The sequence below is a fragment of the Sminthopsis crassicaudata genome, chromosome 3, assembly GCF_048593235.1.
Source record: "Sminthopsis crassicaudata isolate SCR6 chromosome 3, ASM4859323v1, whole genome shotgun sequence".
NCBI classification, from domain to species: domain Eukaryota; kingdom Metazoa; phylum Chordata; class Mammalia; order Dasyuromorphia; family Dasyuridae; genus Sminthopsis; species Sminthopsis crassicaudata.
Genome location: NC_133619.1, coordinates 168,559,753 through 168,577,423, shown reverse-complemented (window position 1 = coordinate 168,577,423; position 17,671 = coordinate 168,559,753). Strand labels below are relative to the sequence as shown.

Sequence of the window (17,671 nt, the reverse complement as noted above, 5' to 3'; positions counted from 1 at the left end):
TGTGTCAGTAAGAAAGTAAGCACTCCCAATATTTGTCTCCTTGATTAAATATTAGTCAGAAGAGAAATTAAGAAAGCACAATGAATTAATGATGATCTATAATGCTTTCTGAGTTTATATACCTCTTTCATTCTCTTCTTTATCTTGAAAATTACAAATACTAAGAAAAATGACATTGATATTGTCTAACACTTATATGATAAAGAAAATCATTGTTTGCCATCAAACTTAATTTACTAAACATTTGCTATTAAAATCATTTAAATGCATCCATTCTTTGGGCAATAATATCAATTGTTTAAAAAAGGAGAGAGGGCAAAAGAAAGTTAGCAAAGATGTTCTTAAAAAAAAGATAAGAAAAATTGGAATGTTCTGTCACATTCCATAAGAATAATCATTTTTATTTTGATTTGATTTTCCTCTTGGGTAATACTAATATTTCTGTTATAATGTCAACCAGAATGGTATGAGGACAACTCTCAGTGAGTCCTAGTCACAAAACTTTTCCATGAACTTGTGACATTAATCAGAGTCTTCCTACAGCTTTTCCAGCAACATCAGCAGTCAGGAAATGGCCTTGCAGATGGTTGGCTGTCACTGGACTCATGGAATTAGACTTGGGAAATTTTTGGCTGAGTTTTTCATTCACTCCATTGACTGTCTTCATTTTATCTCCTTTCCTCATGGCTGAATAACTCTTTTTCTCTGGTTCCAAATCTTAGTACTTCCAATCCTGAAATGATTTGGGATCTTCCTTTTTAGCTATTTTTTCTTAAACCTCAAAAGATTTTTTAAAATGTCAGATTTCCTATTTCCTTTTATAAATGTAGCCCTAATCATATATAAAAACAGTCTCTGGGATCCATAGGTAATGCAAATAATCATAGAGGTGCAAGGGACCCTCAGAGGTCATTTATATAGTATAAATCCCTTAATTTGCCATGTATGAAGGAGGATACATATGTCCATATACTTGTTTGTGGCTTTAATGACTAAGATTTTTATTGATGGTATCATCTGTGAAAAATTATCAAAGTTTGAAAAAAATTGGACCACATTATAGACATCAATTGTGTACTGAAAAATAATCAATCATATATATTCACCATAGCTTTCCCTAAGTTACATACAATGCCATTTAACTAATTTAAATTTGTTATAGATTAAACATTCACAAATACTTTTTACATATGTAAAAACCAAATCTTAAGTATGATGTTCTCTCTCAGATTGAGATGATTTTCAATATTGTAATGTTCAGTGATATTTCAGTGTTGAACAGAGATGTTTTCTTTTATAAACACTAATTATAGAAACACATAAAATGCTTTTTATTGTACTATAAGTTAGTTAGAATCTATGGTATACTGACAAGAACTATGGTTTTAAATTCAGAAGATTTTGCTTATGATCCTAGATATCCTCTTTACTACTTGTGTGATGATGGCCAAGCCACTTAACCAGCAAGAATCTCAGTTCTTTTTGTCTGTGAAATGGGGATTGCTTAATAGATTGTTGTGATGAAAATACTCATACAAATTAGAGATATTATAAGAGGAGATCTCAACAGAATCTAGTTCCATGTCATCTACATTTTGGTTTTTTTTTTTTTTTGAATATACAAGAAAATAATGCTTTTTTATGACTTGTGATCGCATTCTGATCTTAGATGTAGTAAATTAGTTGGCCTAACATCATGACATTTTCGATGATTTTTTTTCTTCTGAATCTATTTTGTATGATTGTTAGGTATTTTAGTTGGGATGGTTACTATATATCCAGACCATTAGAAGATATTTCAAACTACTCTTGCTCTTGTCATCAAAGGGACTTTATTTCATTTTGAGACAGTAACTTAAGAAAGCTTACTTATCCCTTGGTTCATGAAGTCACTTATTTCTTATGTACTTTATACATACACCAACTTCTTAATCTATGTTTTGTTACCTAGACCATAACCCATTTCAGAGGACTTGGTCCTTTCTATTCCAAAAGCTCCCATCTTGGAGTGTTTTTGCTGATCCATTAAGTTATCAGACACCTACTAATTTAAGCTTGGTCCTAGACATGCTTCAGTTCATTCCTTGGACATCTTCTTGACTGTTGCTGAACTCATACCCTTCACACCCTTCCCAAAACCCTTTCCAATTCTAAAACCATAATCAAATGAACTCTTGTCATTGCTTCAACAAAGGGTTTGCCAATCTATTCCCTGTAATTCTTTCTACTGTCCTTGTAACTTCCCCAAACCAAAAGCCTCTACCTTTACATCACTTCCTTCTATATATTGACTCCTCTAGATGAATGGAATCTCCATGAGAACAGGGGCCATCTTCACTTTATATTTTTGTCTAGAGGCTTAACTCAGCTTAATTATTACACAGTAAATGATTAATAAACGTATTTTCATTCATTCATTTCAAGGGACAGTAAAAGAATTGTACTCTTTTTTTAGATCGCACTTTCCACTTCACCTGAATTCACATTTGCTTCTGGCTACATGTTGAGTAAAACTTTGCAGTCATTCCAAGCATGAAACTCTATTTCATGCCTAATTTAGAAAAGCTAGTTTCAGCTCTGAGGTCATTCTTTATAGCCCTATTCCTTAATGTTTCCCATATAGATGATGGATTTTTATCCCCTCCCTAATGCTACTCCCCAACCCACATTCTGAATTTCTTCATGTGAGATATTGCCAAGTTACTTCTGTTCTATAGACACATGAATTTCCCATTAGGATTATGAGACACTGGCAACGTATTGCACAAAATGTTCTGAGGATTTTGTGTAACATTTGAAAAGTTCTTTTTTTCCCTTTTCCTTTTCATTTGCATCATTCAAAATTAGTGTTCAGAGGTTACATTCCAATCACACATGAAGTACGTGGTCAACATGTTCTCTTGGAGCCTACTTTTTCATTTTAAAGATGCTGAAAGGAGTCTTTATCCCATTGATGTTAAATTATGAACAGTTGTGGCTGAAATGTAGCAGAAGTTACTTCATTTATTTTTATTTTGTCTTTTTACAACTGTACATTGTGGACTTGCAGTGACTGCCATGTATATAATGTTTGTACAATATGTCCAGCTCTTTGTTCTTTGTACATCATCACTTGAGACTTATAAAAATCTTAGGGGAAAACAACTGGGACACTGTAATTATATAGTGTTTGCCAGTTTATTGTATGGTTGTGTGAATGCTTATCCTGTCTTTACTCCTAGCTCTGGTTCCCATGATAAATTTGGACAGGGAAATAGATATTAGATTATTCATGTGGGCTTTTGTCTGAATAAATTACGAAAAAAAAATGTAGGGAGGGGTAGAAAGTTATGTAGTCTAAGTAGTCACTTCCTTTTAGATACTTAATTTTAAAACTCTTGGGACATACAAATTTCTTAAGTTTTCTAATGACATTTGGGAAAGAATGTGTTCTTGTGGTTAATTGGAGGATTGGGAATTCAGATTCCTAGGCCCAATTCCCAAGAATACCTCTAGGTCATAAAAGGATATGAGACAGGTCAATATAACTTCTGAGTCTTAATTTCCATGTCTGTAAAATGGACATAAAAGGGATGCTACTTCAGGCTAATTTAATAATGGTATAATGTTTAATCTTCCCTTGGGAACTGGTGTGGTTTAGTGACCTAGAAAAAACATTGGCTGGGCCATGATAAGACTTTTTTTTTTTTAAATTCTTGGCATCGGTGCTGACTCAGTGAGAAACTTTTGCAAGTCATGAATTTTGTTCATTGCTTCATACATTCCTTATGTTTAAATGAGAATGATAAGATTTGATTTGAATCTATGTCATAAGACTATTTTTGGTATCATGTGCCAAGTATTCCCTCAGATATAAAAATGTAACTTTGTCTTAATGTGACATTTTTATATAATAATTACAAATATCATATATAAAATAATTATGGTAGATTAAAGTGCTTCATTCCTTCATTCCTTCACTTGGTTAACACTTGCTAAGTCCCCATCCATTATGTGAATATTTCTTTTGGTTATATATGGGTAGGCTTTTCTAATGCTTGAACAGCAGATTTCTATTTATTAGAGATGGCAGATATTATTTCAGTTTTAATTATATATCTCTTCAGTTTTCTCTTATTCTTACTTAAGGATGGGGAGTGAAAAGTATTGATAGAAGAAGTATGTGAAAGCCATATATACATATATCTATTTCTGTTCTTAAGTCTTTGTTTATGAATAGTGTTCTTTTTCTATATCACAAGGTTAGAAGGAGAAGGATCTAACATTTAATGTAAAACCCTGTTCCTTCTCATAGAAGCCCTTGATGCTGCTATTGCAAAAGTCATCCCAAACTGAGAAATTTAGTTTTCTTTAATCCATTTGCCATTGAGTTATGTCCTCTTGAGTTTAAGATATTTTCTTCCTCATTTATTCAAATGCTTTTCTAGAATTCTGATTTAAGCGTTCAAATTTGGAAAACAACCCATAGTACGGTTATATTATAGATTAATTTAGAGTCATTCAACAAAGAAGTTTACCAGTTTTTAACCAGTTGGTTCATTATCAAGATTGCTAAAGTGCTTTGGAAATGGGGTTAATGTTTTTCGTGCTTGCTAGATTATTATTTTAATTCACATGATGTGAATTAAAAAACAACTAACTTTGAAGTGACTCTGAGTAGTGTTCTGTTTTGAAGGAAATTCTTCTTTGTTGTATTTCTTGTCTTTTTTTTAAACTGGTAATTAATTAATAGAAGCTTAGGGAAAACAACGATATTTAGTCCTGCTCATCACTTATGAGGTCTTAGAAGATCATAGATTTAAATCATAAGATAGTAGGTTGAGGGAGGGAAGAGACATTTCAAGTCATCTGTCCTGATATGCTTTTGTTATGATTGAGGAAACTAAATTTTAGAAAACTGAATAGAATTTCCTTAAGTATTAAGTAGTGGTATTTGAACCAAGGTTTCTGACTCTATTCCAGCATGCTTTCCTGTGCACTATTCTGCTGCTTAGTTATTTTCAGTCATGTTCAATTCTTTGTGACCCTATCTGGGGATTTTGTTAGCAAAAATACTGAAATGGTTTGGATTTCCTTCTCCAGCTCATTTTACAGTTGGGAAAACTGAGGCAATCAGGGTTAAGGAACTTGCCTAGGATCACATAGCTAGTAAGTGTTTAAAGTTAGAGTTGAACTCATGAAGATGAATCTTCCTGACTCCAGACTTAGTAGTCCATCCACTGAGCCATCTAGCTGCCCCATACTGCCTAAAGGAATCTCAAAAATCATCAATAAACCACAAACATTTATTAAGTCCATTTTATGATGCTGGAGATAACAAATGCATAAAAAACAAATATTTATATTCTCAAAAAGTTTATTTTATATATTCAATCTAGGTCTATCCCTTCACTTTACAGATGATGAAAGTAAAACCCAGAGAAGTTAGGTAATTTACCTAAGAGTGTATAAGTAATGAATATTAAACTCAGGATATAAAATCAGGTCTTCTGCTTACTCCTTTTTTGTATAATTTGAATATTGATGTTTTATCTGACAGGTTGACATTGTAATATTGTCATAATGACCATTCTCCTCCTGGGAACTTATAAGCATAAGATCATAAATCTGAAAGAAACTTGAGATATAATCTTGTCTAATCTCTTCATTTTAGTGAGAAAACGTCTGAGAGACTGAGGTACTTGCTCAAAGATACAAAAATACACTTAGATCTTGAGCCAGTGTTTTCTACTTCTAAATCTAGAGATTTCCCCCCTACACTATACTGCCTTTTCACTAATTACATAAAATGTGCTAGTTTTTCTAAAGCATCAGTTCACCTCTTCCATAACTTTGTGATGTCAACTTCCTATACTCCACAATCTTTGTTTTTTTTGACTTTACCTCCTTTCCAACATGATGCTCTTTATTTCATCTAGGCTGGTCTTCTCTGTACAATATCCTTCCTGCTTGTTCTGGCCTCTACTTCTTTGTTGTGTCCCTTGTCTGGATGTCCTCCTTCTTTTCCACATGGACATGTCTTAACTATTTTAAAGGAATTCTACCTCAACTTTCTGTAATTTTAAAGCTATTTCAAAGGAAAAAATTTTGAGGGAGAATTTCTTCCAATTAATACTGACTTGCATTTTTTTTTTTAATTTTTCAGGGTGAACGAGGTCTTCCAGGATTACAAGGTGTTATCGGGTTTCCTGGAATGCAAGGGCCTGAAGGTCCACATGGGCCTCCGGGTAATAAGGTAGAATAAATTGAATGACTATTAGTTTCTAAGTTATTCAAAATTCTTGTCATTATGAACATTGATAATGCAATTTTACTGTCTTACAGGGGGATGCTGGAGAACCAGGACTACCAGGAACAAAAGGAACGAGAGTGAGTATAATAATCACTTATTTTTGTTAGTCACTATGTATTGGGTATGGTAAGGGTAAGGCCTTAAGTGGGGTAGAGGAATTTCAGGGTTTTTTCCCCCTTGTTATTGCTGTTTTTTTTTAATTCTTTAACTATATCTTCTATAATCTCTGAGTGAGCACTCAGGAAAAATGTATTTTTTATTTCCTCTTATTTTCTACTTTTTTTTTCTTCTTTTTCCTTTCCACACAAAGCTCAAATAGGTAAAAGATTTGAGGAGTATTTAGTAAGACTATTGTATGTGGTCAAAGTTGGTGATAGGGAAGCTTTCTCATCCCTTTCCCAAGGCGGTAACAAACAATACTTTTGAAATTCCTTGTTGTTAGTTCAGTAATTTAGAATGTTCATTTATCCTTATTTTGTCCCCATTTTATCTTTTCCAAATATTTCCTATAAACAAATCTTGATTTTGACTTTGGGAAATGAAATCATTAAATTAAAAGTTTCTCATTTATTGTGAAGTAAGAATATATATTGTTAAAATTAAGTATCATTTCAAAGATAAAATAGCTATCATTTCTAAATGTTTTCTCAATATTTGAATCCTGTATAAAAAAAACCCAAAAATTTTAGGAATTTTTAAAAATAGTGAAGCATGTGAGACAAATAGCTACATTTCAGTTCTATAGTTTATATACACACATACATGTACAGAATATCTATATACATATAAGTAAAAGATAATTAAACCAACACAGGCTTATAAAGGATGCTAACTACCTACAAATTTTTAGGTTAATATTTAATTTATATTAAAGTTAATATAAATAATTGGTAATTTGAGGAAGAGCTCTTGAAGGATGCAGAAGCAATTCCCTATAATATACTAAGATCAACATGATATTCTGAAGAAAATCGTCATATTTTGCTTTTTAATGAAAGCGCTTTAACATTGGGTAAATTTGTTTCATTGATGTCATTGCCATCTTTATAGATTATAGAATTAGCCTGCATTTTGGACTACAAATTGTAGAAGAATAAAAGTCCAAAGTTTTATATGCATGAATGAAAATTAGTGATGAGCAGCATAATTTATATATTTGTCAAAGACAGATAATTTATTTAGGCATAGTAGGAAATGTGTCTACATCTGATGACAGGAGTTCATTCTGCCCAGTTGGATGATAGCAAACATGAATATTATGTATTTAAAACATCAAGAGGACTTTAATGCCATTTTGAATAAAGTGGAGTGGAGATAGTATTGCTATAAATTATTTTAATTCTTTTCTCTTTTACTTACTTGTAGGGGCCACCAGGCTCATCTGGTTATCCTGGAAATCCTGGACTTCCTGTATGTATATGAGTTAGATATTTAATTATTTTAAAGTACTTTTCTGTTGTACAATGATATTATCAAGTGAATGCTTAAGCAGTTATTTCTTTATTTTGTTGATTGCAGGGTATTCCAGGCCAAGATGGTCCACCAGGTCCTCCTGGAATCCCAGGATGCAATGGTACAAAGGTAAGTTAAGAGTTTTAACCAAATTTTATCTCTTGTGAAATTTTAAATAATAACAGATGGAGACAGTAACGAGTCAGAGAGAAAGAGACAGAGTCAGAGATAGAAACAGAGATTGAAAGAGACAGAAACAGAGAGAGAGAGAGAAAGAAAAGAAAGAAGGAAGAAGAAAGAAGATGAAAGAAGACAAAGAGGAAGTGAGGGAGGGAGAGAATCAGAGAAATAGAGACTGAGACAGGCAGAGTGTCTGAAACAGATACTATTGTATTGTGGATAGTCTTGAAGTTGGAGACACCTGTGTTTGAATTCATGCTCTGCTACATAAGCTATGTGTGAGTGTGCCAGACAACCCTCTTAAGCATTGGTAAAGAGATTTTCTTCACTAATAATGCCTTAAGTTGATAAAATCACAAAACTGGACAAAAAAAATATAGCAAACATTTGTTTGTCTTGAAAGTAAAAGTGAATTATTAATAATAAATGAAATTGAATTGTGTTAATAAAAATTTTATTTGTCAGCTGGGATTCAATTCATTGAATCTTGGAATTGTAGTAGGATCTTGCCTAGAAATCATGTGTTTTAACATCCTAATTTTACAGGTAAGAAAAAAGAACCATGGAGAAGTAAAGTTATTTCTAAGTTATTGGCAGAACTGAAAATAGGGCCTAGAACAGATGGCCTGTCCAATGCTATTTGCTATCTCAAATTGCCTTTCTCTAGATGCTTTATTGGTTGAAGAACTCCAGTTTCTTCTAGTTAGATTCTAGGACATGTTCAATCATTCTACACAATGTCACCTTGAAGTCACTAGCTTTCCTACCTAAATCAGTCATTAAATTATACAAGATAGCTAACATTCTTATATTTTATCTCATGAAGTACTCTTACCAACTTAATGGGAACAAGACTGTCAAATAGCACTCTATCTTTAGAAAAGGACTAAAACCAAAAGATGATATATTTTAAGCACTAGTAGAATTTTCCTAAGTTTTTCCTAAATTTTCCTAAGAAAATTTTCCTAAATTTCCTAAGAATTTCTAGGCATGAATCTAAAATCTTTTATACTACCATTCCTTAAAGAACTTGTCTCTGTTCTTTTTAGGGTGATAGAGGTCCAGTGGGTCCTCCTGGTTTGCCTGGATTTTCTGGGATAGCAGTAAGTAGAACATTTTAAAAAATGAAATATTTCTTTGATCATATTTCATCTCTTGGCACTTCATTTTCTCTTCTCCCTTTCCCTACCTTTTCCCCAGTTTGCATAGCTTGATTTTTTTGTTGGTTAAAAAAAAACAAACATTAACATAAGCTATTTCTTTTCTAGGGCCCCCCTGGATTGCCAGGAATGAAGGTATATAATAATTAATAAATTAATTATTTGTAGGTAGCCTGATTAAAATAGTTTACTAATGATATTTAATTTTAAGCAGTTCTAACTAGGTCAATCTATGTTCAATATTGTTTTGGAAAGTATTAAGATAATGTTTTATGAATTAAAGTAATTAGAATCTTTAAGGGGTAAATATTGTATTTTTTCAGTTCAGTTGTTTTTTAAAAAAAGGAATAGAATTACTTTATTTATTGGCTAAATATTTCTTAGTAGACTCATGTAAATACTCATTTAAATATCATTCCCATGGATTTTGTGAATTTAATAATTACTCAGGAATCAAATATAATTAAATGATAAATATTTGATATCATAGTCCTTTTTATTCAGGAATATAATTCATCTTGTTTTCAATCATAATCTAGTATTAGTTACTAACAAATATTAGCATATCCATGATCTCATCAATTCACCAATTAACCACTCAACAAGCATTTATTAAGTTGTGACCCTAGCCAAATGCTGCATTCCAATGGTCCAAATCACTTTCTCATTCTGTGTTATTTTTACCCAGGTCTTTCCCATAAATCTTTTATAGAGAGAAATTTGTACAATACACTGGAGACCTTCTTCCAGGTCTTTTTACATTTTATCACCAATGCAGCAGCATTCAGACTGACAATAGTCTTGCTAAGTGACATGGCCACCTGGTATCAGTCATTCTCTCTCATTTTCCCCTTCATATTCAAGGGGACATAATCCTTCAAAGCATAAGAAAGAAGAATAATTGCCTTACTATCTTCTAACCAAGTGCCAATGGTTTCCCAACTACTAGCAGATCCCTCAAACTGTATTTTGCTCTTAAATTGTTCACATGATGACTTAGCAAACTTCCAAAATTGTTGGAACAAAGCAGAGGCAAAAGCAAATTCTAGAGTGGTTGGATTAAAGAGAAACATAATTTGTCTAAAGTTATAATTAGAAGTGGCAACTTATTTTACCAGAAAGAAATATCTATAGCAGGAAGAGGAAAAATATGAAGAAAGAAAGAAAATTTTGAAACTCATGAAAATGAAAATGGATAAAATACAAACATTTTTGTTTTCGTCTCAGAAATTTCATAAAGATGCATTATAAATACTTGTTATTGCTGTTTAGTCTTCTGATTGTTTACATTATGCTTTATGAATCATGTTCTCATGCGTGCCTTGGCAAATAGATCACTGTTTCCTGACCCATTTTTAAACCTCATTTATTTTTTACTTTATTTTCTCTCACCCCACATATTAAATCAATTGCCAAATTATGCCGTGTTTTTTTTAAGCTCTGAATTTCTTGCATTTGACCCACCCTTTGTAATCATACAGCCACCAATTTCATTAAAGTCCTCATCACCTATCACTCTGAATAGTACAATTTTCTATTTAGTCTTCCTGACTCAAATCTCTACCCGCTCCAACTCTGTACAATTGCCAAAGTCATTTTTGTTAAGTGTAAATTTTACTACAACATTCCCTTGGTCAAACAACTCTAGTGACTGTAGCTTCTAAGATAAAATGAGAATTCTCCGGTTTGGTTGTTAATGACCCTAACCTATCTTTCCAGTCACATTACATATTACTGTCCTTCCCACACCCTACACTTTGGATAAATTGGCCTTCTCATCATTTCTTGCACATAGTATCCCATATCATGTCATTTCTTTACATGGGACATCTTTTGTGCCTTAAATGCATTCCCTCATTATGCCTACCTTATAGAAATTCCATCTTCCTTCAAGATGTAGTTCAAGTATCATACTCTATATGAAGTATTTCCCATTCCCCCAGCTACTAATATCTTTCCTTCTTTCTCTTGGCTGACACTGCCACCACTGATCAAGACCCTTATCTTGCCATTCCCACTTTAATCCATCCATCATTCAGCCACTAAAGTGATTTTTCTAAAATGAAGGACAAGCAGCAGTGTGTGAAAGTAACAGTAAAAGGTAGTATGGATCTATTCAACACAGTGGCCTTCACTTATGTGGCAAACCTCATTGATCATTATGATAGACACTGTGCATTAAACATTTAAGTCATAGCTGTGTTCTGTGCAAAGCTTTTAGCTGGACCATTCATAATAAAATGTTCTTACTTGATAGATTCTAAATTGTTGCTTCTTCTAGTTGACTGTCTCTGTAAACTGATCATAAATAAAAAATGTGGCTTGGTTTGGTTTTTATAGGGAGACCCAGGTGAAATCCTTAGTCTAATCCCAGGCATGCCATTGAAAGGTGAAAGGGGATTTCCTGGAGCCCCTGGACCAATGGTAGGTATTAGATAAATATATACTTGTATGTACTTGTATCACTTTGTTGAGTTTATATTTATAATTTTAAAATTTGCTTCTTTTTCTTGAAAAATTTTACTATCTTTTTTTTGTATTTCCAATATTTCTAACTGTAACCCTCTCCCCTCCTTTAATCAGAGAACTCTTTATAAGAATGAGCAGAAAAGAAAGATTTATAAAAAGCAATTTAGAAGAACTCAATTATTAACTGAATATATTATTTGTAGTTACACATACTCCAAATCCTCTTACTTTGTCAGGGAAGCCAGGGAATATGTTTTCATGTTTTTTTCAAGGCTAAATTTGTTTTTTATGATTACACTATATTCATTTAAAAATATTTTCATTTACATTGTTTTAATGATTTTGTATATCGTTTTCCTTCTTCTCCTTGTTTTATCCCATGTCTATTACATATAATCCCTCATACATCTATGAGTTTTTCATATTCATGGAAATTTTTATATAATAATATTTTATTTTATTCATGTACTGTGGTGTGTTCAACCATTCCACAATTAATAGATATGTACAGTGTTTATGCTTCTGCTCCCATAATAAGTATTTTTATGAATATTTTAATGTGCCTAGAACTTTTTTTTTTCTGAATATAATTTCCCTTGAGTTACATACCTAAAAAGGGTCCTTTAGGTACCTTAAGTCAAATGGCATCGACATCTTAGTCATTTTTAAAGCATCATTCCAAATTACATTTCAGAATGATTTGATCATTTCATAACTCTATCAACAAGTGTATTAGAGTGTCTATTGTTCCATAGCCCTTCTAACCCTTACTGTTCCAGTCCTTTTCTATCTTTGTCAATTTCTTGAATATGAAGTGAAATTTCAGAATTATTTTGATTTGTATTTGTGATGGTGATTTGGATGTTTTTTTTAATGATTTGTGATTCTTCTTTTGAGAGCTGTTTTTTTATATTTGAATTATTTGTCCATTTAGGAGGGTCTATTATTCTTATATATTTGTTTCAATTCCCTAAATATCTTGAAAAAGACTTTATCAGAAATATTTGATGCAGATTTCCCCACCAATAAATTATCTTCTTATCCTAATTGCATCCACTTTGCTTATTCAAAACCCTTTTTAATTTCATGCAGTCAAAATTGTCTGTTCTACCTTTTTTTTATAAGCACTCATATAAACCTTGTTTCATAAAAAATCTCCTTCTTAGCCATAGGTAAGATAAAAAATGCTATCTCTCTACTGATTTTTGTGGTTCTTTCCTTCTTTTTAATAAACAGGGTCCAAGAGGAAACCCAGGGTTACCAGGCATGGATGGTCCACCAGGATATTCGGGACCACCTGTAAGTTTCTATTACTGCTATCTATGAGTAAAACCTCTTTGGAAAAAGCATGGAGAAAAGAGAATTTATTATCTAATGAAGTCTCGTTAAAGTATCATTAAACAGCTCAAATCAGGTGGAGCAATATAATGTTGTCTATTAAATTTTGTTGGGTATATACTAGGAAACAGTTTGTTTGAAATATTTTATTTTTGTCATTCTTATAGAATGTTTATGATGTAATTGCTTTTGTTCTGAATTTTCTCCTACCAGTGTGTTAAAAATTTTAGAGCAATAGAAGAGAGGATTCATTGTGATGCTGCTTATAAGAAAAGGGGATAGGGAATGGAACTTTAATTTCACTGGTACAGTGAACTATGGTGAAAAACTTCCTCTACTGGATAGGACATCCCCTTTTTTATAGTTTATAGCTTTTGAATATTGAGTAGAGCACTTAAAGGTAAAGGACTTGACCAGAATTACACAGCCAAAGAGAATCAGACGTGGCATTTAATCCTAACTCTTCCTGTCAGCTTTCAGTTTTCTATGCCTCCATACATATATAGATACATATTTATATATGCACATATACACATGTACATAGATACAGATACACATATACACATACACACACACACACATATATATATATATCATATTCATTAATTGCACAAGATTATTTAGGTGTTAAATAATGTCTAGTGGCCATCAAGATTTTATGCTCTAAATAAGTATAAAATTAAAAGAAATATTTGTCCTGCAGTGCAGCCTAATTTGTGATATAGACAGTATATAGAAACACAAACATAAAATGTTAAAACAATATCAAAAAAATAACTAATGCCAAACTACTTAATGTTTTTTAATTTTAGTTTTAAATCTATCTATATATAAAAGACTTACCTATCAATAAAAGTGATATCAAGGATCAGAATAAGTAGTCACTTAGAGGGATAGTCACTGAAGTAGTCATTTAAAATCCATCAGGATTGTTTTATGTGTTTTAAAAGTTCTATATAATTAAAATGTCTTCTTTTATAGGGTCCACCAGGTCCTCCAGGACTTCCAGGTGAAAAGGTAGAGATTTTCTAATGTTTTTGCCCCTTAAATAATTTGAATCAAATAATTATGAAATGTCTCATAATTTAAAAAGTGGAATTTTTGCTTGTTTATTTAAAAAGCTTTCAAAACATATAATCTATTTCCCATAGATCAGAAATTCTTTGAATCATGGTGTCTGTTTTTGCCTTTTCATTTAGCACAATGCCTGTAATATTATAGACATTTACATGCTTGTTAATTTGACTTATTCCACTATAGAAAATTATGATATTCAAAGGTCTTTTCAACTTTTTAAAAATTCTCTATTAATGGTCTTAAAAAAGAATATTTTATAGAGATTGAATATAATATAGTTATGACATTTGTGAAAATTTTGAGGCAACCAAAATCCATTGCAGATTTGATTCATTCTATGTTATTTATGCCTATTTATTTGATTTTTATATTTAATTTTGGAAGATAGAAATTCCTATAATAATATAACTTTAATTTTTAACCAACAGGGTCAAATGGGTTTGAGTTTTCAAGGACCCAAAGGTGACAAGGTAAGTTATATTTGATTTCAGAGTGTTTTTGTTTAAAAAAAGTAGGATATCTTCACTTTTCCCCCCAGTTCCTATGCACAGCAGGAGAGAGCACAGAAGGCAATAAGAAAATGTAATTTTCAAATTGTAACTGCTAATATTATATTCATATTTTTCTGTATATCTTTTTTTTCATCTTTTTGATCTTTTTACAATGAAAGCATCCAAAGATACATTGGTATGAAGGTGGAATGAAAATTAGGTTCTTATAATGATAGATAATAATACATTTTCATTAGCTGTTTTCCCTCTACCACAACTCACTTGGTTTAGGATCACAACATCTTTGCTTTTTTGGTAAATCTATTTCCCTTCTCAAAGATATCTCAAATCTACTCTGCACTGTGTACAGTTTATTTATCTCAGTACTTTTCATAAGCAAATATCTACTTTTATATTCCACAGACTTTCCTTGATTTAACCAAACCATTTGTGACTAGTCCATAATAAAAATTACCCACCTTGACACAACATAAGAAATTGTATCAGCTTAAGAAATAAATGAAAATATAAAAGACCCCAGAACAAATAAACACTTGTTTTAAAAGCTGATGATCTTCATTATTCTCAAATATTTTAAGGTGCTAAAATTCAGGAAGATCTCATTTCCTAAGATATTAGGTATAGGACAAATTAAAAGAGAATTAACTCTTTTAAAGAAGTGAAAGTATAATTAAATTATATAATACAAAACTTTGCAGAATATTGTTCCATTATTAAGTGGTAGTTAAAACAGGTCAAATATATATTAAGTGATTAATCCATGTAAGGTAGTATAATCTATGTAAATTATATGGGAAACACAAAGAAAGATGAGAAATTGTCTCATCTCTTAAGTAGTTTGCTATCATTTTGAAAAATTAAACTATGGAAAATTATATAATAGCAAACTTCCTCAGTATCTTTGCCAAGAAAACTCCAAATGAGGTCAGGAAGAATCAGACATGACTGAAATGACTGAACAATAATATACATGTGTATAATAAAAAAAATGTATATCATGCTAATATGCACATGAGGCAAGGAATAGTATAGTGAAAAGAGAGGAAGTCTTTAAAAGCAGGAAGACCTGGCTTCAAATGCTGCCTCTGACATATAATGACTAAGTGACATTGAACAAATCATTTAATTTCTCAGTACTCTAGGCAGATGTTAGTCTATAAGTTGCGGAGGTGTCAAACTTCCTTAGTAAGAGTTTCTGATCTGTATGTTCCCTGAATCAATGAAAGCATATCTCTCTCTCTCTCTCTCTCTCTCTCTCCCTCTCTCTCTCTCTCTCTCTCTCTCTCTCTCTCTCTCTCTCTCTCTCTCTCTCTCTCTCTCTCTCTCTCTCTCTCTCTCTCTCTCTCTCTCTTTCCATCTCCTGCCCCTGTCTTTCTCTGTGACCCTCTCTGTCTCTGTCTCTCTGTCTCTCTCATGGAAACATACCACACACATACACACATGTTATCTGACATTTAATTATTTAAAAGCCAAAATTAGGACCAGATTTCTGCAAGCATAACTATATGAGCTGAGAATGTATTGAATTTTTTCATTTTCCTCCTCAGTATATTATTTCTGTCTAATCATTTCTCCACTCTTTTTTTTTTTCAAAATCAATAGGGTGAACAAGGTGTTAGTGGACCTCCAGGTGAACCAGGACAAGCTCAAGTAGGAAAAAAGGGAGATCTTATCACTCAGGGACCAAAAGTAAGTATGCTAAATTTAATAAACATTGATTTCCTAATTTTTAAACTTATCCCACAGCACAATGAACAAGTGTAAAAATCCTTTTTTTCTACCAGAAGCTATCTTCAATTTTTTTTAACCTTATGTGTCCCTTAGAGTCCAAATTTTCATTTGTGTGAAGATTTTTTTTTGTGAGCTTCTAATTGATTTGCTAGGATCTGAAGAAATGATTTAAATTCAAGAATGTAAGCAAAATTTTAACACAGGAGTTTCCCTCCCCCTTTACAATTTATTTTTTAGTAATTCCTTCCCTATGTATCCCGAGGAGTTTTTTTTTTTTTTCTTTTTATACCTCTTGCCTCTCCAACTGCATTCCAAGATTTACTTGTGGGGAATTGCTGATATTATAAAAAACTATACCAGGATTTGGTGTTTGGTGTAGAGGTATAGAAGGTAGACTCTTTGGCATCTTGAAGTAGGAGCTACAAGGCATATTTTTATTACAAATAAAATATTATCCATGTTAAAATTACCTGAATAAGATAGCATATCTAATGTTTCCCCTTCCTTTTTTTTTTTTTAAAGGGAATGCCAGGTGACAGAGAGAAAGGTGAACCTGGTAAACCAGGCCCTCGGGTAAGTATCTTTTATTATCCTCTCCCATGAATCTCATTGCTTATAATCAAACATTTTTTCACTACAAATTCTATTATAAAATCATAAAAACCTGGAACTAGAAAGGGTATACAGGGTCATCTGCTACATAGAAAGGTAGTACTTGATTTCTTGAAGATCTCTAGAAAAAAGGCTAAGAACAATAACATTTAAGTGATCTTGAAGAAGTTACAGAAATATTCTTCAGTATTTCTACTAAGGATACCATCCTCTTAGCTTACCACTGCAACATTACCTTTATTTCTTTTCTTCCTCATTAGCCCTTACCAATCATATGTTTCCAAGTTCTGTCAATTCTTTCTCATCAATATTTTTCTCACCTGTTCCTCTTCTTATTTCCTTGACTACTATCCTAGTTTAGGTCTTCATTAAGTGCTTAAAATAGATTTTATTGATTTTTTTATATTACTCATATTTTCTGTGGTATCATTCCTTCATTATTTCATAGCTGGACTATTTCAATGTTTTCCTAATTTCTGTCATTCCAACGTCACTTCTTTCTAATGTAGCCAACACAGCAGTGTTAAGATTATCTTAATATACAACAGGTTAAAATCTATAGCATATCCCAGATAAAACCCAAACATTTTAGACTGGTATTCAGGGTTCTTTGAATCTGACTCCAAACTACATTTTGTGCTTTATCACTCTCTATACTTCATAACACTGCCAAACTAGATTTGACTATTTCCTGGACTCACCCTACTCTGACCTGTATCCATGCATTAAATCACATCTTCCTATATTCCTAGAATGTACCTTTCCCCCTTATTTGTGTCTTTGAGGCTGGCTTCCAGTTTAGTCTTATCTGCTGATTATACTATCCTCTCTTCCCAAGTTAGAATTAA

At 32.0% G+C, this 17,671-nt stretch overlaps 1 protein-coding gene across 3 annotated transcripts in view; it reads left to right on the top strand.

Annotated features, from left to right (window-relative positions):
* Positions 1-17,671, top strand: part of COL4A1 (collagen type IV alpha 1 chain) — a 185,699-nt gene that overhangs the window by 92,323 nt on the left and 75,705 nt on the right. The window contains exons 3-15 of one of the 3 annotated variants that reach the window (XM_074299532.1): positions 6,146-6,235; positions 6,325-6,369; positions 7,658-7,702; positions 7,811-7,873; positions 8,974-9,027; positions 9,193-9,219; positions 11,425-11,508; positions 12,790-12,852; positions 13,873-13,908; positions 14,397-14,438; positions 16,083-16,173; positions 16,557-16,579; positions 16,734-16,784. In XM_074299532.1, the coding sequence (XP_074155633.1) occupies positions 6,146-6,235; positions 6,325-6,369; positions 7,658-7,702; positions 7,811-7,873; positions 8,974-9,027; positions 9,193-9,219; positions 11,425-11,508; positions 12,790-12,852; positions 13,873-13,908; positions 14,397-14,438; positions 16,083-16,173; positions 16,557-16,579; positions 16,734-16,784 (714 nt within the window). The remainder of the gene's footprint in view (positions 1-6,145; positions 6,236-6,324; positions 6,370-7,657; positions 7,703-7,810; positions 7,874-8,973; positions 9,028-9,192; positions 9,220-11,424; positions 11,509-12,789; positions 12,853-13,872; positions 13,909-14,396; positions 14,439-16,082; positions 16,174-16,556; positions 16,580-16,733; positions 16,785-17,671) is intronic. The other 2 variants (XM_074299530.1, XM_074299531.1) reach the window with 2 other exon arrangements.